This window comes from Equus caballus, chromosome 21 (genome assembly GCF_041296265.1).
Source record: "Equus caballus isolate H_3958 breed thoroughbred chromosome 21, TB-T2T, whole genome shotgun sequence".
NCBI lineage: Eukaryota > Metazoa > Chordata > Mammalia > Perissodactyla > Equidae > Equus > Equus caballus.
In genome coordinates this window covers 21,097,396-21,119,666 of record NC_091704.1, presented here as the reverse complement: position 1 = coordinate 21,119,666, position 22,271 = coordinate 21,097,396, and the positions used below count along the sequence as shown (strand labels likewise).

Genomic DNA, 22,271 nt, shown 5'->3' with positions numbered 1-22,271 from the left:
AAGGAGTGATTCTTTTATAGAGAAGTTGCCATTTCATTGTTTTCTTGATCAAATTCTTTAATAAGTAATAGTTCAATAATAGTGTAAAAAGCAGCTAGCAAATTGGAAATCACGGTCCTGGCCATGGGTGTTTGAAAAGGACTGTGTTAAAGTTATTTAGGGCAAGGCTTGGAGTCTAAGAACTGTTTACTGTGGTCCAGAGTCCACTCTCTGTGAGGCTGTGCTCAAAAAATTCATGCATCCATCGCTTGTTTCCTTAATTAAAATAAAATGAATTCAATAAAACTATCACAGCCAGATAGCAGCTAAGTTTTTTGTGTGTTTTCATTAGTGTAGGAAACAAAGAAATTATGATTTTAGAGTATTAATTGAAAAATTAATTAAAATAGAGAACTTTTGAAATGTCCTTGACAAGCTTCTGTTTTGAAATCCATGCTAGTTACCAACATAAATATTTTTATACCATTTCTTCTTGCTTCTGCTATTAGAAGTGAATGGACTTGTTTTGCGACTATGCTCCCAGTCCTGACAGGGCTGGCATGCTGAGGCTGGCTGCCTGGACGTTGGCGTGGTCAGGATCAGCTTTGATGACTGGCTGCTTTCTTGCAGATATGTTTGCTGTGTCTCCACTGGGAAGCCCAATGTCTCCCCATTCCCTGTCCTCCGACCCTTCTTCTTCACGAGATTCCTCTCCCAGCCGGGATTCTTCAGCGGCTTCTGCCAGTCCCCATCAGCCCATTGTGATCCACAGTTCAGGGAAGAACTATGGCTTCACCATCCGCGCCATCCGGGTGTACGTGGGAGACAGTGACATCTACACGGTGCACCATATCGTTTGGGTAAGACCAACAGTCTCTCATCCTTGTTAGTTTTCATTCCTAGCCAAACTGGAGAATGGACAAGTTGGCTGAGGCATAGTTAACAGCAAATGCATTTTCTCTTAAGCTGCCATTTGGGACCTGTTCCACTTCTTTTTAGGGCTTTTTCCCTTTATCTATGTGGTGGAATTGAATTTAGTGAAAATTAACCCTTTCTCATAGTTCAGTCCAGTTTTCACATTTGATTGTCCACTCTTGGTACCAGTCTAGTAGAAATAGTCAAAGACAGTCCTATTTCCATCCTTTTTTCATTCTCTTCTTCTTAGTTTTTTCCCTGGTGTTCTTTTAAAAAAATAAAAATAGAAACAAAACAAAACACCTTCTCAAATCACCTGAAATTTCTTAGGAAACCATAGGATTTCTCCCATTTTAGGATGATGGCAGAATGCAATAGTAACCATGCCTTTTTGATTTTCTCTTAGGAGTTCAGGATCATTTGCTAATTAACTCAAAATATTCTGCAAGTAGAAACAGTAGGGTTGTCATTTGTTTGCTTACAAACATATACTCTCTTCTTGGACTTTAGAATGTAGAAGAAGGAAGTCCAGCATGCCAGGCTGGACTGAAGGCTGGGGACCTGATCACGCACATCAATGGAGAACCGGTGCATGGACTTGTCCACACGGAAGTGATAGAGCTGTTGCTAAAGGTATTGTCCTTTTTATGTGGTAGCCATAGAGATGAAGCAGGTAGCCAGAAAGAAGCAGAACACCAAGAGTTCTATGCTTGAGTTCCAGAGTTTGTCTCTGCGGCACACCCATGCATGCACAGTCTCATTGCTGAGAAAGTATGGAGTAGTCTAAGGTTTAATGTAAAGACAAATATGTCATGAATTCTCTGGTTTTGTATTGTGAAAAACATGTTCTTATATCTGCATAATCACTTCCTAATTTAATTTTGCTTCTTATTCTAAATTATAAATAGTAAGAGTTCTCTTTAAGTACCTCACATAGTAAAATCTGTTTGAAATCACCCAGCCTTAAGGTGATTTTCTTCAGGAACATTCACTAGCTTTTATTCTAGCATGGTAGAAGACAAACTGGTATTAAACTATGGGGTGTGATCTGAAAGGTTAGTCTGAGAGTTGGATTTCCTTTGAAAGATAGAAGCGTGAATATATACGCATAGACTATAAATTATAGAAGTAGGTAGTAATCAAAGAAGGGGTTCTAGCAATCACTGGGCCTTTTCTTCCCTCGTACCAAGGAATTTGAATGGCGATCAGTTTCTATTTAACATGTAAGCTGAATAAAACCCATGAAGTCAGAAGCTCAGAAGAAGTGTGAATGTGAGGAGAGAGAGAGTCTGCAGTGGCCCTCTCAGTTCTGCTCTGTGCTTTGCCACCTGCTGACCATAGAAGATGGTGATAGCCCCAAATCTGGATCTGGTTGAAACAAATACAGATGACTTTGAGTTTGATTTTAAATTTTTTCAGAAAAAGAAGACGAATTTATCTGTGTTCAGAAATGCAGTCTCTAGTTGTAGGATGATTTTACAAATCAACAGATTTTGGATGATCTCTTGCTTCATGAGCACTGTAAAGGGCTATCTGAGGCCACCAGACAGAGGTGTAAACCATAGCTTCAAATAACCTACAGCCTGTTTAGGGAAACACAGCATCAACACATATGCGTAATTTGAATACCATCCATGGAGAGACTGTTTCCAGAACACTTGCTCTGAGCCAGGTACACTAGTGACATTGGTAACACAGAATTAAGGCATAGTCCTTGCCCTTGAGAAGCATGGGAGACGTAGGAGATATCTATTAGCAGATAAAGGACAACTTAATTAGTCAGGGCTGTAGCAGGGAGAAGCCTGTCATACTTTTGGAGATAATATTCTATGAGTGGGAAGAGGTATCACAGGGAAGCGACATTTAACTGGAACTTGAAAGAAAAGTAGGAATGTGGAAGGTACTACAGGGAAGTGGGTACGCAAAGCCTTTCACAAGTAAGTACAGTTAGATGACTTTTCCCCTTCTTTTTCTGTCATTCCACAGCCAACACAAGAGTGTTCTTAAAAAGATTGAGGGTCTGACCCAGGCTCCAGGAGTGGAAATAGCATATATATTCAAAGGTCCAGTGTGAAGTGGTAGATTGTGGAAGTTGTTGCTGTTGATTAATTCACAGCAGTAATGAGATTGTGGTCTTAGGCTCAGGCGCCTTGGAGCTTGGGAGCTGGCTTTGCTGTCTTCTTACCCACAGGGCTTTCCCCTAACTCTGACCAACTTCCTTACAAAGGCATGCTATTGATCACCGGAGGGATAGGACTGAATGTCGAGAGAACACTGCAGAGCCATGGGCTCTGTTGGAAATCAGCTTATGCTCGTTCTGAACACAGGGAATCTGACAGCAGCTCTTCAGGAGAGAGGAGGAGTTACTGTTACAGCTTCCCCATCATCCCAGCGCTTACCCAGTGCCTGGTGTATATATGGGTGGATACTCAATAAATATTCGTGGAATCAAGGTGAACCACGGGGTGCTCCTTTGCTTGCTGTCCAGAAGTTACCACAGGAGGAGCCAAGTGCCACATGACTAATTTTGTCATGTCTTGACTCATGTCTTGATGTACATGCCATTCAATTTGGTAGTGAAAGCCTAAAGATGGCCGGAGTTAGTCTACACTTCACAATATGGCTACTGAGTACAAACAAATGCCACTTGTGGCACCTGTGTAGATAAGACCTGGTTTTTTAGTTTCATTCACCGTCTGTCTCTGATAGTATTCTTTTTCCAATTGCCGTGGAATGGCTCTCTCAGAGTAAGCGTCCAAGAAATGCGAGGCAGAGCAGGACTGCTGACTTTGAGATCCCTTGGCTGTGAAAGTCACCTGAAATGACCTCAGACTCCCCAAGACAAAATTCCAGGAGAGGTACAAAGATTCCTGAGTCTGACTAGCTGCTTATCTCGTAATACCTGAGCCTGTGGTCCCGGGTACGCCACTGCCGACTCACAGATCCACCCTTGTGAGTAAGGGCCCAGGGAGGTTGTTTCGGTTTTTTCCCTCTGTCTCCTATGTCTGTATGTAAGCATTTCCAGTTGGTTGGGGACCGTGAAGGGAGGCATGCAGAGCATGTTATCTGTCTCTAAAATGTTCCTTGAGCTTTTTAATAGCTCACCTTGACCCTTTGTTTTAGATAATACGTCTGTTTCCTGGGTGAGCTCCTCTTAGTTGTTATTCATCCTATCAGAGCTTTTCTAGATCTTGGCATCAGCAATTAAAAGGTCAGAGGGGTTTTAAATGGTGACATGTGTTTGGCCTCTACATCCTTTATAACAGTATTGTGTCACCTGCTGCGTGGCTTTTGCCACAGCATAGCTCTACATCATTTCTTCTATCTGCTCATAAAATCAGAAGAAGAAATAATAAGTTCAAATATATGTCTTTGGAAAATGAGGCATTTGTATATTTTTCTGAGACATAATTGATGACTTTTATGATTTATTTTATAAAGTATTTTAATAGGATTCTGGATTTTAAAACCTGTCTTCCTGCTTCTATGAAATTTGAATGTACCTTTCTTCTCAACGTCCCTGGCAAGGTCTCTTGGCACAATCAAATGATCTCATTTATAACATTTTGCCACATCTGGTTACGGAGTGTCTTCATTCCTGGATCTAGTCAGTGTGTGTCTCTGAAGTTGTGTAAGCATGCTGTGTGGAGAGCCTTTGGCACCCTTCGAAGCGGTGGCGTGCTCTGTCACAGATCCAAGTGGAGCATTCTGCCTCTCATTTGTAAGGAAGCACTCTAGAGGAGTACACAGTGTAATGAAACAGAGAGGACACGGGGATTTAATTATCTTCCCAGTGAACTGTGTAATCAACCAGCAATTCTTGGACAAATTGTAAAGTACCTGGCATCTACAGTGGGCTCCTATGTGCCATCACTGACAGAACATCAGAGTGGTAGCTGTATTTTGGTATTCTTGAATGCTATTTACACGATGTTTTATACTTGCAGACTACTTTACAGAATCTCAGGACACCCTCAGAAAGAGGGGTAGGAGGCATCACCTAGGGCTGTGTGTGTATGTTGGAAGTACATACATAATACTCACTTACCTTTTGGATCGTGAACATAGGAGCATTTTCCACGTTTCATGTCTTCACGTTTGGTCTCACGTATCCTCACAACTTCAAAGTGAAGCTGCTATGGAAGCGCTAGCTTACATGCATAGGGAAACTCGTCCAGAGTCTCTGAGCATCCCAGGTCCGTGGAGTTACAGAATCTCATGGCTGTCCAGATCAACTCCCCATTGGCTCTGCGAATCCCTTAAAATATGCTCCTCAGGTTGCCTCAAACCCCTCCTGCCACCAGGCCTTAATGGCCTCCTTTTGTCTTTCAGGTAGCATTAATCTTTGTAAAAGAACTTCTTAAATGCACTGAAATCTTTCTGTACCTACTGCAGTGGTGGGTGGAGGCCATACAGACCCCGTCCTACCCCTGCTCACGGGACAAAGTGCCCGCTGAACCTCTTTTATCCAGGAAACTTTGTTCAACCAGGTGGCTTTCTTAGGATAGTATTAATTTAAATCCCCACTGCATAAGAGAAGATCTGAAACTTCCTCAGCTCCTGCTTCAAAGATTTCCTTTCCACAAAGTCTGAGGAACCTCTGGATGCTAAAATGGGAGCCATCCAATAGCATCACTACTATCCTCACATATTTGCTGAGCCCCCAAAATGTACAGAGCATTGTGACAGGTACTGAAGGGTCACACAACAAACGGCACATCAGAATAGTAGTTGATAGAGAGTGCTTCACACAAATGAACTCATGTAACCCTCACAGCCTGTGAGATAGGTGCTATAAATGTCCCCATTTTACAGATGAAGAAATCAAAGCAGAGGGAAGTTAGCAAAGCAACCCAAGCTTCTCTGCCAGGAAGGAGCAGAAGAGGATTTGCACCCTGGCAGCACGGCTCTGGAGCCTCTGCTTTCCACCGCTACGCCATAGTGCTCCAGACGTGCCGCTCTCCGATTGCCAGTGACTGCCAGTCCAGTGTTCACAGGGGAAAACAGTGGCACTACCAGGCTTCAATCACAGTGTCAAACATAAGGAACAGACTGTAAACATAGCCAAAGTTCTGAAAGAGAGATGGCCTTCCACCAGGATGGACAGGGATGAAGATTGGGGGTTATCTGTGTCGGGCTGTAGAGGATGTGGAGAGTTAGTATATGGGGAGGAGGGGCGGGGTGCTATCAGCAAAACAAAGAGGGGTGTAAAAACACAAAGGCAGGAGAGCTCAAAGGACTCGAGGTGCTTGAGCAAACCAGTGTGGCGGGAGCCTGGGTTCATATATGCAGTGAAGCGTGCAAGATGGCTGGGAGTGGATTATGGAGGGTGTGCATCAGGGCAAGGACACAGGTACGCAGGAAGAGCGCCATTTCCCCTGTGCGTTTTGCAGAGGAAGAAATGTAAAAATAGTCTCATTCGCTGAGTTACCCGAGGCCCACTGATAAGCTAGCTTGGAGCCAGACTGAGAAAAGGGATTGGATAGCCTGACTTCTGCTGTTGTGTTCAGCACAGCCAGTCCCACCACGCCCTGATCACACAGATAGTTTAAAGTAAAAGTGAACTAACTGAACATTTAACAGACTGCAGGCCCCATTTTTTGTTGTTATTTTTTAAACAAGTGGCACAGAATTTCTCTGATGAGAGGTTGCTCGTTCTCCAAAAGAATTTATTGAGGATGAAGCGACCCAGTGAGCCGCCTGGCAGCAAGTTCAGGCAGCACTTGCTGTAGCTGAAGGATCCACCAGGTGGCAGGCTTCGTATTTCTCACCTATTCTCTATAAAGTTATTTTTCCAGTCATTTACCATTTCCATGTTTATTGATGTTTCTAACCAAATATTTGCACACAACATCTTTCGTGTATTTCCCTTAGGGAAGTTATCTCTTGGCGTATTTCCATAAGTCGAGTGAACTGTCCTCTGCCACAGCCATGTGTAGGAACGAGAAAATTGGGTCTGATTTTTATAGGGGAAGGGACATTTGTACAGAGCCTAGTGACGTGCTCTGATTTAGCAAGCCCTGGGCGTAACTGTTTTCTGGTGAGAAGTGTTCAGCATTTATATTATACGCAGTTTATACAATGTTTATGATATTATTATGTGTTCTGGACAATCTGATGCTATGATTGTTCTGCCTGTCAATCCAGTGCCTGGTACCCTCACCACCACTCACCAGATACAAGCTATGTACTCTGCTGGAACAAGAGAGTGGAGAGGATCAGGGCCTGCCCTGCCCATGGGAGTGAGCACTGGTGGGAGAGCCAGGAGAGCCAGGTTTGGGGTCTTCCATCGGGCTCTGCAACCTTAGGAAAGAAGAATCTCAGTGCCTCTGAATCCGTCTTCCTTATCTAGAATGCAAAGATAATCCCTTCCCTATATATGTCATAAGGTTGTGGAAAAAACAACCTTCACCACTTGATTGTAAAAATAAAGTAAAATAATATATGTGAAAAATAATATTCAAAATGTGCTTTTAAAATGCCAGGTGGCATTGTTAGCCTCTTATAGATAAAGATGTGAAAGTCGGTGCTGAGTTGTCTTAGGAAAGGGTAGGACTGGATTCAGGCTCAGGGCGCGTGCGCAAGAGCCGCCCCCCGTGATCATTATAATGGTTCTGTGTGTCCACGCTGTGTAGGAATGTGGAAAAGCATTGAAAAACCTTCAGTGAAAGATGCACTCCACCCACATCTGTTGCCCTTTTCCTTCACCTAAGGCATATAGGAAAAACTAGACTTTTAGCATGGTCTCACTCAATTCATAAAGAGAAGACACCATTTCAAACAACCTTCATTGGTAGACGTTTCATAAGCTGAATTTTCTGTTTGAAGAATAAATAGAATGTCAATCTCTACTATCAGATAAAGGTTTTGTTTTTTTTTTAAGTTTTGGTATTTGCATATAGAACATTTAATTTATTCTTTTAGAATGAAAGTAATATTTTTTTTCTTGTTCAAGTTCAAACCCAATTTCCCTAAAATATTTTTTTTACAATTATGACCTTAGGTAAGGCATTGTTTGCTCTTAATTATATAAAGAACTCTAAAATCAATAAGAAAATACGAAGACTTTCCGATTCTAAATTGGATATAAGACGTGGACAAATCGTTCCTTAAAGAAACACAAATGACCAAAATAAATGAAACAACATCCAGCCTGTTAATTGTCCAAGAATGAAGATTGAAACTTGATATAACTTTTTTCTACAAAATCGATAATTTGTTTAATGTTAATATTCAGTTCTGACAAGGCTGCGTTGAGATAGGTATTCATGTGCTTCTGGCAAGAGTATAAATTGACATAAAGGTTCTAGAAAATAGGATATCAGTATGTACCAAGAGTCTTTAAAGAGTTCAGATATACCTTTAGATTCAGTATTTTGAGTCTAATTACATAATCTAAGGAAAATGTCAAAGGTTAGGATAATGATTTATAGATAAGGATATTTATTTCAACTCTTAGAAGATTTAAAAAGTAGAAACCAATAGCAGTAAGGAAACAGTTAACTGTTGGCTCACCCATCTCAGGGAATATTATTATACAGCCAATAAAAATTATGTTCTTAGAGAATACTCAATGATGAATGGAAAATTTTTCAAAGTTATGTAACGTGAAATGAAAAAGGAACATAAAACTAAACATTAGATTAATTAACATTAAGATTACTTATAAAGTATGTCTCTATATGTACATAATTTATACATGCCTGAAAAAAGACCAGCAGGAAATATACTGAAATATTACCAGTGTGAGCTGGGTGGTAAGCTTCTCAGTCATTTCTATTCTTTTGTTTATGCTTTACTCTTTTCTTCTTGTAATGGCATGTGTTTCTTCCCAAATTGGGGGTGGTGGGGGATGGGACACTGGGTATTAACATTAAAACAGTCAGTTCCTGTTTTCCTGTCCTCTGTCAGCACTGTGCTTAGCTCCCTCTCACTTAAGACCACTTAGAGCTGATTTGCTAGGTGCAGGCATAGACCTTTTAAAAGGCCCTTCTCCTTAGACTTCTTGTCTTTCAAGGTAATTAGGGCCATCTGTGACTTTGAAAAGACATGTTTCTCCCTAGTTTTTAAGAAATTCAAGAAGAGGTCATTGGTACCAAAGTGAAGGGGATCAGTCCTGCCCGCCTGCCCTGGGCGGGCCCAGCACCTCTCAGCTGCCTTCTGACTCCACTCTCAAATCCATCCCCGGGGTCTGCCCAGCAAGCCCCTGTCCCAGGACCCAGTGAAAGGGCACAGAACCCAGCAGGCATCACCTCACCACGTGTGCCCTGGTTAAAGAGAGGCTGTTTCATACTTGCTGGTATAAACTTCCAGCTCTGCAAGCTGACAGGCTTTATGGTGATAGAAAAGGAACCTTTTAAAATAATTAAAAATGAAAGTTGCATTCAATTTTGCTACTTTATGATTTCTAGGTCAAAGGGAAAACACAAAAAGGAGGAAAAAGAAAAAAAAAGTCAACCAAGAGTAAGCAGCCCTTGGGCACGGTTATACTTAACACATATGGATGAAGAGAACAGTATTTATGGAGCCCTTTCCATGTGTCATGCCTGGTGTGAAAGGCTTTAGCAGCCCTGTCTCATGCAGCGCTGAGAGGTGTGCCTCTCCTGTGAGAGAGTACAGCAGTGAAGGCAGAGGGAGGAGGGGCAGCCTGCTCAGCCTGGACTGAACTCAGGTCTCTGGAGCCCACCCTCTTAAAGAAACCTCACATTTTGCCTACCCCCAGGTTGTATTCCGTCAGGACTGTCCTGCTTAAGGGTTATTTAGAAATGGAAGGCCTTCAGTATGTATGTCCTTATGGATCTTTATTGTCTTTGAATCTCCTCTTTGTTCTCATCTTGTTTCATCATAGCATCTCCCTTTAATGCCATCCCGTTTTGTTTATAGAGTGGAAATAAGGTGTCAATCACTACTACTCCATTTGAAAACACGTCAATCAAAACGGGACCAGCCAGGAGAAACAGCTATAAGAGCCGGATGGTGAGGCGGAGCAAGAAATCTAAGAAGAAAGAAAGCCTAGAAAGGTTAGTTAAAGCAGTATTCTTTGTGAGTGTGGTATATACCCACGTCAGAGGAAGGTTACTCCTTACTTAATCAAATATGAGAAAGATCCATTTCTCTGTGAGAAATTTTACACTGTGGTTGACATATACATACACATTAAAGTTCATATTCTTCATAGCATTATTTTTCATAGTGAAAAGATTCACATAGTTAGATTGTAGAATTTTCTTTTTCTCATGCATGAGGACCATGAAAAGCCCTTTGCTGTTTCTTGAGCCTCTAGACTTCATTTCAGTTGAGTTAGATTTGAGGAACTGAACCTTCAGACAGTCTTCAGCATTAAATCTACATTTAATAATGTCCTTTACATTATCTAAAAACAAACAGTTGTCAGGGCTGGCCTGGTGGTGTAGTGGTTAAGTTCACATGCTCCACTTCAGTGGCCCAGGGTTTCACAGGTTTGGATCCCGGGTGTGGACCTGGCACCGCTCGTCAAGCCATGCTGCGGTGGCCAACCACATAAAATAGAGGAAGAATGGCACAGATGTTAGCTTGGAGCCAATCTTCCTCACACACACACACACACACACACACGAAAAGTAAGAATAAACAGTTGCTATTTTTTAAATGCCAGATATTCTAAAATAGCTATATCTGTAAACCAAATAAGCCTAGAAATAAAAGGGCTTTTCTGGGCTTTGTTTTACTGACTGAAAATCTGACCCACTTCCACGTTTGCTCTGGGAAGCATGGTACCTTTTTGTACTCTGTGCAGACACAGGCAAGATGTGGTTGTGCTTCTGGTGGGGACATTTCTTGCCAGGCAACTGTCTGGATGTACTTCCGGCATGATGCCACAGCACCCCTCCTTTACCCACTTGGATCTGGTGTACCTGATCACATTAAAAGCACTTTTGATGATAGAAATGTAGGAAAGTAAGCAAATGAAAAAGGAATGCTTATTAATTCCAGGAAAGATAAAGTTATACAAGAAAGGAAATGAAACTATGCTTTACTTGGCCCACCTGTGAACAATATTTATAATGTAAAATTTAAAAAAAACCGTTTCTAACCAAATATTTGAGTTTAGCTTTGTTGGGAAGGATAGAAAAGGGGACGTGTATGTGGTCAGAAGGTGGGAGCAGGTGATATAAGAGCTTAATTTTCATCTTCTGTGGTACGAAATCAACAGATAATTTCTAAAACTGAAAAGCTAAAAAACGGTATAAGGCATGTTACTTAGGAATATGCAGACAAGTGGGAGAAGAAACAGTAGGAAGTGTTTCTCTGCGAGGTGGGCAAATGGCAGAGTAGGGAGTTGCTATTTTTCATTATAAGTTTGTAAAACTATTTGACTTTTTAACCCAAGTACACTTATTACTTTGATTAAAATGACACACACAAATTCTGAGATCCTTCTTTGGGAGGTGTGTGTGTCTGTGTGCACTGTGTGTTTGGACTGTGCCCTAAGTCATACAGAACGCACGGTTTCAGGGGTGGCAGTGTTGGACTTCCTGCTTAAGTTCACACGGGTGAGTCAGGCTCACATGATGGTAGAGGAACTCTGCAGCCACCTGCACTTCTAAGCCGCCTGAAGCTGTGCTTTTGGCTTTAAGATGTGCTTGTTGAGCATTAGATACACATTTGCTCCTGCTGCAGCTTGGTGTCTGCTGCCCTGCTGGTATGAGAAGCTTCAGTTCGCTTTTGTCATTTTTTCTACGTGAATGCACAGCTTACATTGTCGCTAGGAATACTCAAGAGCCCACCCTGGAATAGGCATAGCCAGCAGCCCCCATAGAGAAAGCCTCTGCCCATGTATCACAATTAAAGGAATTCCATATCCCAGATGAGGATTTTTCTTCCAGAGCTTTACTTTGTATTATCTTTTAATTAAATTGTGTCAGCGTGTCTGGGGCTGTGTACTCAGAAGCCTTCAAGCAAAGAACAGCTTCCTCATAAACCTGACAAGTAAATAAATGAATGTATACTTAATATATTTCATATTTTTCCTAATTTCTCAGCTCTTTTTAAGGTGTTTGGAATTAAAAGAAGAGAGCTTCCACTGTGCACATCAAAGACTCTTCCTTTCTAAGTCATAAAAAAGTTTTTAACATAAAGGTGGGATGCCGCTCTTTAGTGGGATGTGCCATCATACCACTGTTTCTGGCACAGAGGTGTGAACTCAATACACTGAGGTTGTCAGGAGGCAGGAGTGGTTCTGAGTGTACAATCTGATCGGTTTTCTCCTGTTTTCACTCTAGGAGGAGATCCCTTTTCAAAAAACTAGCCAAGCAGCCTTCTCCTTTACTCCACACCAGCCGAAGTTTCTCCTGTCTGAACCGATCCCTGTCATCGGGGGAGAGCCTCCCGGGGTCTCCCACTCACAGCTTGTCTCCCCGATCCCCTACGCCAAGCTATCGCTCCACCCCCGACTTCCCATCTGGTGAGTGAGAGGCCTGCCTAGAAGGCAGGGAGAGCTGAGAGGGGGTCAAAGTCACCACCTGAGATCCTGAAAGACATGGGGCTTCTCCCAGCTTAAGGAAGCAGGTTGAGGATAAAATGATAGAGAACAGGATTTATAGGGAGCTCATAAAATATGGCTTTTCGGACCATTAAAAAAAGACAGCAAGTGTTGGATTCCACCTTGGAGCAGGGGAGGTTTATCTGAAAAGTGTTTATTCGTTAGAGTTAGATGCTGAGACCATTTGCTAACCTTTACCTGAGCTTACCTAAAACAGTTTGGCTGGAAGCATGGAAAGAAAAGGGAAGGTGGCCATTGCTCACAGTGTTCTGTTTTCCACCCACAGGTACTAACTCCTCCCAGAGCAGCTCCCCAAGTTCCAGTGCCCCCAATTCCCCAGCGGGGTCAGGACACATCCGGCCCAGCACTCTCCATGGTCTGGCCCCCAAACTCAGCGGGCAGCGATACCGGTCTGGCAGGCGCAAGTCTGCCGGCAACATCCCACTCTCCCCGCTGGCCCGGACACCCTCTCCAACGCCACAGCCCACCTCCCCGCAGCGCTCACCATCGCCTCTGTTGGGACACTCACTGGGCAATTCCAAAATCTCTCAAGCCTTTCCTAGCAAAATGCACTCCCCTCCCACCATCGTCAGGCACATTGTGCGGCCCAAGAGCGCAGAGCCCCCGCGGTCCCCGCTGCTCAAGCGCGTGCAGTCGGAGGAGAAGCTCTCTCCCTCCTATGGCAGTGACAAGAAGCACCTGTGTTCCCGCAAGCACAGCCTAGAAGTGACCCAGGAGGAGGTGCAGCGAGAGCAGTCACAGCGGGAGGTGACCTTGCAGAGCCTGGAGGAGAACGTGTGTGACGCGCCTTCGCTCAGCCGGGCCCGGCCCGTGGAGCAAGGCTGCCTGAAGCGCCCGGTCTCCCGGAAGCTGGGAAGGCAGGAGTCTGTGGACGACCTGGACCGAGAGAAGCTGAAGGCCAAGGTGGTGGTGAAGAAACCAGATGGCTTCCCTGAGAAGCAAGAAGCCCACCAGAAATCCCACGGACTTGGTAGTGATTTGGAAAACCTGTCTCCTTTTAGGTTAGAAGAGAGGGAGAAGAAAATGTATCCCAAGGCTTTAGAAAGGTCAAATCACTTTGAAAGCAAAGCAGCCATGCAGGAGACCCAGTCCCTGGGCAGTCTGCTGAAAGATGCTCTCCACAAGCAGGCCAGTGTGCGGGCCAGTGAGGGTATCACCTCAGATGGGGCAGCAGCTGGCTATGGCCCAGCACCCGGGGACCACAGCCAGGGCACCTGTGACTTCAAACGAACCTCCACTCCTGGTACTCTCCAAGACAGTCTCTGTCACTCCACTGACAGGTCCACCTCTGGGAAGGGGGACAACACGGAGAAGGCCCCCCAGGCCAAGGAGTGTCTCCGATGTGAGAAGTTAGACAGCAAGCTGGCTAATATTGATTACCTCCGAAAGAAAATGTCACTTGAAGACAAAGATGACAGCCTCTGCAGTGTGCTGAAGCCCAAGGTGACATCTAGTACCCATGAATGCCTGCTCGGAAACCCCGTCCGGCCAGTGGGCGGGCAGCAGGAGCCCCTGCCAGCCTCCGAGAGCCGAGCGTTCATCAGTAGCGCCCACGCAGCTCAGCTTAGTGCTGTCTCCTTTGTCCCTCTCAAGGCCTTAGCTGGCCGGGTGGACAGTGGAGCCGAGAAGCCGGGCCTAGTTGCTCCTGAGTCACCTGTCCGGAAAAGCCCCTCGGAGTATAAGCTGGAAGGTAGGTCTGTGTCATGCCTGAAGCCAATTGAGGGCACTTTGGACATTGCTCTCCTGTCTGGACCTCAAGCCTCCAAGACAGAGCTGCCTTCCCCAGAGCCCGCACAGAGCCCCAGCCCGGGCAGTGACGTGGGGCCATCTCTGCCACCGGCGCTCCCCAGCAGTGGCGGGAAGAGAGGTGAAGTTTCTAGTCAGAGGGAGCCTTCCCCTGCCAACTTCAAGACGAATAAATCCTACCTGCTCGAGCCTCGGTTCCAACCACCCAGTCGGGGTCTCCAGAACTCACAAGCATCTTCTCTGCCTGACCCAGAGCTAAAGCAGGACAGGAAAGTCTCTCATGCTGCCAGGAGCCCCATGACAGTTGCGGAAAGTGGTCCCCAGCGGAGAGAAGGTGGCCCCAGCAAACACCAAGACCACAGCCCCGACACCACACTCCTCCCCTTCCTGGGGCAGAACCTCCATGGCGCCGACCCACCCAGGCTGCACAGCCCGCTCCCACCCGAAGGTGCCCCCTTGAGGGAGAAGCAGGGCCAGAGGGAATCGTCTGAAAGGGGCCCTTCCACAGCCAGAAGCGAGTGGACTAGTGCAAGGGCTGATGTCCGCAGAGACCCCTCTGCGGAGCTGCAACCTCCAGAAGATGCTAAGACCAGTGACAAGTCCAAAAATCTCCCCTCTGTGAGCAGAGCCTACCCAGATTTCTACACACAGACCCAGGCCATGGAGAAAACGTGGGAGCCTTGTGGGAAAACGATCCACAAAGATGGCCGAGAGGAGGGGAGGCTCCTGGCCAGAGAGGACTCCTCTTTGTATTCAGTGGGGACTCCTTGGGACAGGGAGCTGGGCAAGGGAAGACGTGGCATGGAACCCAAGCTTGAAGCACCCCCTGCGAGGCAGTCTCTGCAGCCACCCGGAACTGGGAGTGGGAAGAGTGAAAAGCTCTCCGGTTTCCCATCTTTGCAGAAAGACAGTCCCAAGGAAACAGAAAGGAAAGAACAGCCTCTACAAAAGCATCTTAGCAGTAGCTCTCAGCCCCCACCGATCACCAAAGAACTGCCCAGCCTGGTCGCTCGGCAGCACTGCAATTCACCAAGCCACCCTTCAGGCAGAGAGCCCGGGAGCAAGCCCTGTGCTGCAGAACCCAGCCCGGGCCTGCAGGGCCCTCCCAAGCCTGCTGCTGTGCACAGTGAAAGCAGCCCCCACAAGCCCAGGCCTGGCCCTGACCCGGGCCCGCCAAAGTCTAAGCACGCAGACAGGCCCCTCTCCTCGCAGAAGTCGAGCGCTGGGGCTGCGGCGGGACAAGAGCCTGGCGCCCAGCCGTTCGTGGGCCCAAGCCGCGAGGGCAAGGGCAGCGCTAAGGATGTGGTGGGTGCGCTCCCTGCCCTCCCAGGCTCCCGGCACGCAGCCGTCGATGCGGTGAGCCAGGGACCAAGTGGGTCGTCAGCCCCACTGCACACCGAAGGGGGTCCTCTAGACAACAAGCTGAAAGCCGCCAGTGGTGGGCGCACCCCCGAGATGCTGGAGAAGCCCGCGCACCTGCCACGGCAAGGACCCCCGGGCCTTCGTGAGTCGGTGGACCAGAAACCTCCCACTGTCAGTGAAAAGCAGAACCTGTCTCCAAAGCACCCCAAACCATCCACTGTGAAAGACTGCCCCCCTCTGTGCAGACAGACGGACAAGAGCCCGAGTCCGCAGGCGCCGCCCGCGGACAAGAAGGCCGAGGGCCTGAGGGGCTGGGAGGCGGCGGGCGTGGCGCTGGAGGGCCGCCTTCCCCCGGCTCCCGGCGGCGATGCCCGGCCCAGAGGCGCCGAGCGGCCGGCGGCAGCGGGCAAGGGCTCCCCAGAGGCCAAGCGGAAAGGGCTGGGTCCCCAAAAGCCGCAGAGCGAGGCAGACAAGCCCAGCGGCATGAAACGCTCGGCCTCAGCCACCGCGCAGAGTGCTGTCCGCTCTGCTGCCCCCGTGGAGAAGTCTCTGAGCCCCTCCTCCGGCCCCGCTGAAGCCAGACCCGCGGGCCGCGAGGCCTCCGCCACCAGCGGCGACGCCTCTGCCACCAAGGCCAGCGGGGCCACGGCCGAGCCCGAGGCCTCCAGCAACAGGGACCATAGGAAGTCCCTGCCTGGGGGGGATGGCAGAACCCAAATGACCAAGAGCGACTCCATGCCGTCCTTCCGGAGCTCCACCGTCACTCTGGAGTGGCACCACCCCAACCCAAATGTGGCAGGGGGAGCCGGCCCCCAGGACAGGGCCCTCTCAGTAACTGCCACCATAGGAGAAACCAAAGGGAAAGAGCCTGGCCCGGCCCAGCCTCCTCAGACTAGGAAACAGACCGTGGGCAGAGAGGTGACCAAGCTGTGCCCAGCGCCCACCGCTGACCGCCCGGTCGCCCTTCCCTCTGAGAAGGACTCTGTGGTCCGGCAGAGGCGGGGCAAGGAGAGTGGGCGGGGCAGCCCTCAGAAAAAGGCCTCGTGAGGACACAGGGCCCCTGGGGACCCGGGAGACCCGACCTGAGTGTGTCACTGAGTCTTGACTACCTTGTGAAACCAGCACTGTGTGGGCATGTCTGCCAGGCCGAGCCTGGAGCCTCACTGAGAAGGGGAAAGAGAAGGAAGTGGGGGAAAGAGAGAGGGGACTTCTTCCAAATGCCTTCCCGATTGTAACCGGTAAAACTGTTACCAGAGAGTGTTTGTACAAAAAAAAAAATCCTTTACAGTTGAGGGTTGTCGAGGAAAAAGATTTTCTCTGTAAATATCTAGCAACGTGTTTGGTTTGGGATGTGGAGGTAATACCTTGCTGCTGATTGCGTTGTTCACTCCAGCTTTTTTTTAAATGAGGTTTTTGCTTTACCACTTATGATGTAGTAATGACGCAAAAGGGTTACAACGGGATGTATGTAAAAGTAGAGATGCGCCCATGTTCATGTGTGAACACATCCACCCACATGTTTTGGTTTGTGGTTTAAGAGAATATTTCAAGGCTACATTTTGCTAAGTTAAAACAGTCTACGTAGAGTTAAAGATGAAAGAAAGCCCTAAATACCGTAGATTGTGACTTTTATGTGTTTTTTTAACCAGAGATTTTGATAGTACTGTATCTGGCTACCTATGTTTCCAGATCTAAAGCAAGAATTACTCTAATGGCTGCATTTGGAATCCTCCTCCATTAGGAATGGCCAGAAAAATGGAGCTAGCGGCTTTCATTTCATAGTCATCCTAATGGACATTTTGATCCTGGGTCCAACTGTCTGAAAGGCTAGTTGTCCTTGTCTGTGGTGTGTACGTCGGGTCTTCACCCTAGGCAGAGCGGGGGCTATGAACACACGTCGACTGCGTTTCTGTTCTCTTGCTTTTCCTCCTTCTCATGCTCTTAAACTCAGGCCTTTATGCTATGAGTCACTAGTCCAAGAAGCACACAGTTTGTAGGAGTTCTGTACCAGCCCTGCTTTTGAGCAAAAAGGAAAATTCCTGGCTGCACACAAGTCTGCGAGTACTTAGGTTGAGTAATAAGCATCAGGCATTGGAAGAAATGTTAAATTTGCTTTTTTGAGGAAAAGGGGGGTGGATTTTGGCATCATAGCATATATATTAAGGAATAATCAGGACATCAGATACATTTTAATACATAGCTGGGGCCTTATGTTGTAGATGAAGCTTGCTGTTTTTAGCAAGTTCCTGGGTTTCACATTCCTTTCTGATGCATCGAGTAGCTCCATACATTTCATAACATGGTCTCTTTATTTGTATGCAAAAAAAAAATACTGTATTAATAAAGAGCAGCATTTTTGTAACAAAAAGACTTGTTGGAGCTATTTGGTGCTTGAATGTGACTGTCCTTTTTACTTTTGCTAAGCCTTATTTAAATTTTGTATACCATGGGATATGTAGAATTTGTCAAATCACTTTAGTGCTGAGGGGGTTTTTTGTTTGTTTTTTGTTGCAGTTTTTCCTGGTGGCTTGTTTTCTATTGTAAGACAGCACTTGCTGACATAAGTACTAAGGCACTAAGAGAAACACACACAGATAAGTATTTATAAGATGCTTGGGATCCATAGCAGGATTTTTTGTTTTGTAAGAGAAAAAAATTGTCATTAAATACTAATCTAGCACCCTAACCCCCTCGGAGATGTCTTAGTATCTTCAGGCTATAAAATTGTTCATCTAAGCGCAGCAACATCTTACAGCCCTGTGGATTGTAAATCATTTACCGAGGCTATAAACTCCGCTCCAAAAACAAAGGCATCATTTAATCTACTGCCTGGTTGTCCTTCATTGTAAGATAGGTTGACAACGGCAAAACAGGAAAGAGTCTCCTTGTCCCTCACCTTTTTCCCCATGCAGTTTTAGCCATTCCCCGTTACTATGTTGTGAAATTGTAGAAGAAACAAATACTTTACGAGAACTTCAATGAGTTTCAAAAGCGGTCTCAGCATTTATAATTCGGATCTGTGTTTGGCGGTTGTCATAACGCAATCCTTCTGCACTCAGACATCGAGACAGGTCTATCGGGGAGGTAGTTCATGGTTTACAGCCTTTGCTTTTTAACTGTCCAGTTTCCTTTAAAGCACAACTAGCTGCTTGTTTACAAATGATATTTTTATGTATATTTTGTATAGTGTATTATCATTTTTGCCAAATATGTTTTTGCATTTTGGATGAGTAAAGAGTACCTGAGGTTGCATTCATGTAGTACCTGTTTGTTGTAAACCTCTCCAATCAGCTGGTAGAAGTTCTCCTGTGTTCTCCTTGGTCCGTCTCCTGTGATTGTAAGATGTGCTCCTCGGTAGTACTCCCAGCTGTAGATTTACCAGCTTAAAAGTTTGTTAGGATCTGTGCAATAAAGTGTTTGCGGTCTTATTTTCTCTAAGAAATTCCCTATGGATGTCATAATTGTTGTATATTGAACAAATATTTATACTTATGCAGTTGCATAACATTGAAATAAAAATTTAGCATGAAAAGATTATGACTAAGTTTTTTCCCATATCAACACATACATACCGTCTCCAAAATGTTACTGAATATAACTCTATATTATGGAAAAAAGTATGAGTTTTTGCAGATTGCTTTTCGTTAAGTGGAATGTTTGTTAGTTCTTTTTAACTTACACAAACATGTTCCATTCTTCAAGATTAAGTTCTTCCGTTTTTCCATTCTTCCTTTAACTCCTTCTTGTCTTTTCTACCAACCTTCTTTCTTACCTGCAGAACTTACCAGTTACCACACCACATTTACCGTCTTCACTACAGTCTTGGGAAGAGGTGTCCTTTCTAAGTGACACCACCTCCTTCAATTCTCCCCACACCTTGCTCCATGGATGACCATTATGTCCTTTCATCTTTCTTTTCCTCCCCTCCCATCTCCTCCCTCATAATTAAAAAACATGGAAACCATCAGGAAGGAAGGAGGCAACCTAACATTTACTGTCTACCTTCTATATGTATACTTAGTACTAGACAAGGTGCTTTTCATCTGCCATCTCATTTGATCCCAACACAATCCTCAGACCAAATGGTGGTGGCATCCCATTTTACAGATGAGGAAACAGGCCCAGACAGGCTATGTAATTTGCTTAATACACACCCTGTAAAGAGAGTTTGGATTAGAATCCAGATTTTTCTGGTTTCTTTCTAAAGCTCTTGACCTTTCTAAACATTAGCAGCTGTCATATAATTGAATTCACATCCAGGCCCCTCTACTGATGATCTAAGCCATCTCATTTTTTTTCTTTTTTTTATGTGCAGGAAAGTCATGGTGCAAAATGACACACTTGATGACTGGTGGGAAACTATGAGCCAAGGAATCTAATCATTCTCTGTAATAGGGCTCCTTTATTAGTTCTAATTAATCAGTAAGCAATTTCCCATCTAGCATTTTCAGTTCACAACACAAATGTAACATGAAAAAGTGTAGCTATATTAACTACAGAACTTCGCTTCCTTCCATATAGGCCAGGCATTAAGGAACTCAATGGTAGGGTAGTTCTCTAAATTTAATTTTCCTCCTACCACTATGTTTTTAACTCATTCCTCTTTTTCTACCTCCTACCCCAGTTAATAATGTACTACAAGACTCATATATCAAGGGAAGCTAGAAATAACCACAGCTTTGTTGAACCTTGGTTTCATTACTTTTTGCATATCTAAAGTCAGTCAATCTGGCCCAGGTTGAAGTTCTCTGGCAATTTAGACACCTCGGACCCCAGACTGGAGTCATTTAGCCCCAGTCCTCTTAGAAAAACATGCAGCAGCATCTCTCTGATTTCTGGGACCATGCAGTTCAAAAGACAAACTCGCCATCTCTCATAGCATCGCAGCTGGACGGTAGGGCTGTCAATCCCAGGACTTGATGAAAGCAAGCACTTCAAAAGGACAGTCTGCTCCGAGGCTGGAGTTCCCTGTACACTGACAGGCCAGTCATGTCTTTTCAGATATGGGGAAAAGAAAGATCACATACTTACCAGTCATTGCCCCACACAGCTTTACAAAAAGTTTATTAATACTGTAGAGCTGAAAGCCTCTAACAAATATTCGTCTGCTGTTTCATTAAGCATTGCCCGGAGAGGGCTGTCAGCAGCCAGGAGGAGAAGAATGAAGATGTTTGCAAGGCCTGAAGCAAGCATGTTGCAGCTGCCACATCTCCATATGTCAGGCTGGCATCACCCTTTCCTCCATCCCTAACCCGTCTGAATAAAAATGCCTTTCCTGAAAGTCCTGTCCCTTTGGAATACATACACTACGTTAAACAGTCCTGTGCTGAAGTGACTTGCCCAGGCTGGAGACCATTTACTCTTGTCAGGACTGAGGGCAGTTCCTGTGGGCGCCCACCCAGCATCCATCATTGTGGCACCACGCTGTAGTGTGAGTCCCAGCTCCTCAGCCTTCTGCCGCATTTAAATGGAGATCCTTAAAACAACTATAGCTCCTTCTGTCCCCAAGGAAAAGGAAGAGCAAATCCTAAAGCTTGAGCTTGACCGTTTGAGTTTGAAAACACAAAGCCTTAGAAAAAGGCTTCCTCCCTTCAGTACCTATAAATTCTTACAACCAATCAGTTCTCTTTATTTATGAAAACAAAAAAAGTCTTTAAAAAACCCTCATTTTCTCTTTATTACACGATATAGGTTCATTGAAGTCAAATGAGAAATACAGGAAAGCAAGAAAAAAATGTTTGAATCATTGCAATCCCACCAGCCACTCTGTCATTCTTCAATTTATATAGATTTTTTATTTTCAAAAAAAAAATGAATAGTGGGCATGATGTTTAGTAACCTACTCTTTTGCTTAGTATTAAATCTCGAGTATATTTCAATGTCTATAAATATGCCTCTATAGTATTATTTATAATGGCTGCATGGCGTTCCATGATGTGGACGTTCACAGCGGAGAACCTCAGGTGCAGATGATAGAGGTCATGCTCTTCAGTTCTTGGCCCATCAACATTGGCTTATGCCTAGGTTCATTTAGTTTATCTCTACACTCCCTTTTGTCCCCCTCTCCCACCCCATAGACAGCTATGTTAATGGTTTATCTTTTTGTCTTCTTACAAAATAGAGATATAATTGCTTTGTATGCATATATTTTTAATTTATAAAAGTGATCGTGTTAATACGTCATTTTGGGTTGCTTTGTTTCCATCAAGCCCTGTACGTCATTTCCCAAACTGGCCCTTCATATATGGAGGTCAAGAAGAGACCAGAGAAAGAGGCCGACCAGTCCAGATTTGGGGGCGGCAGCTTTAGTAAGCAAGAGAAACTTACATGTGAAGCTTCTCTACAAGACAAGTAGATCTCCACAGCTGCCCTCCAGAATCTTGCAAATTTATGTAAAGACTTAATTGGGTTTGGTCATGTATACCATCCAGATGGTCTCAATAAAACCTCACTCTCTCAAGGCTGCATCCTTCAAAATGGCTCCCTCTGTGGGAATGGTGGGCAGAGTACACAGTCCAAGGGCGGGGAGGGCATGAGGAGCCTCCAGTTGCCTGGGTCCAGCTCATGGGTCAACCAGCAGTTATGGCCTCTTGATGACCTCCTCCAGCACTATATGTTTAAGATTCAACTACATTGCTATAGCTGTATCCTGTCCGTTACTTCTAACTGCTGTATAATACCCCATGGTGGACGTCTTCCACATTTTACCTAACCATTTTCCTAGTGA

At 45.3% G+C, this 22,271-nt stretch overlaps 1 protein-coding gene across 19 annotated transcripts in view; it reads left to right on the top strand.

Moving 5' to 3' along the window:
- Window positions 1-19,076, top strand: part of MAST4 (microtubule associated serine/threonine kinase family member 4) — a 576,096-nt gene extending 557,020 nt beyond the window's left edge. For all 19 annotated transcript variants that reach the window (XM_070246179.1, XM_023625596.2, XM_070246178.1 and 16 more), the window contains 5 exons: window positions 610-839; window positions 1,405-1,527; window positions 9,778-9,914; window positions 12,156-12,337; window positions 12,702-19,076. In XM_070246179.1, coding sequence (XP_070102280.1) covers window positions 610-839; window positions 1,405-1,527; window positions 9,778-9,914; window positions 12,156-12,337; window positions 12,702-16,591 — 4,562 coding nt within the window. In that variant the 3' untranslated portion in view covers window positions 16,592-19,076. The remainder of the gene's footprint in view (window positions 1-609; window positions 840-1,404; window positions 1,528-9,777; window positions 9,915-12,155; window positions 12,338-12,701) is intronic.
- The last annotated feature ends 3,195 nt before the right edge of the window (window positions 19,077-22,271 follow it).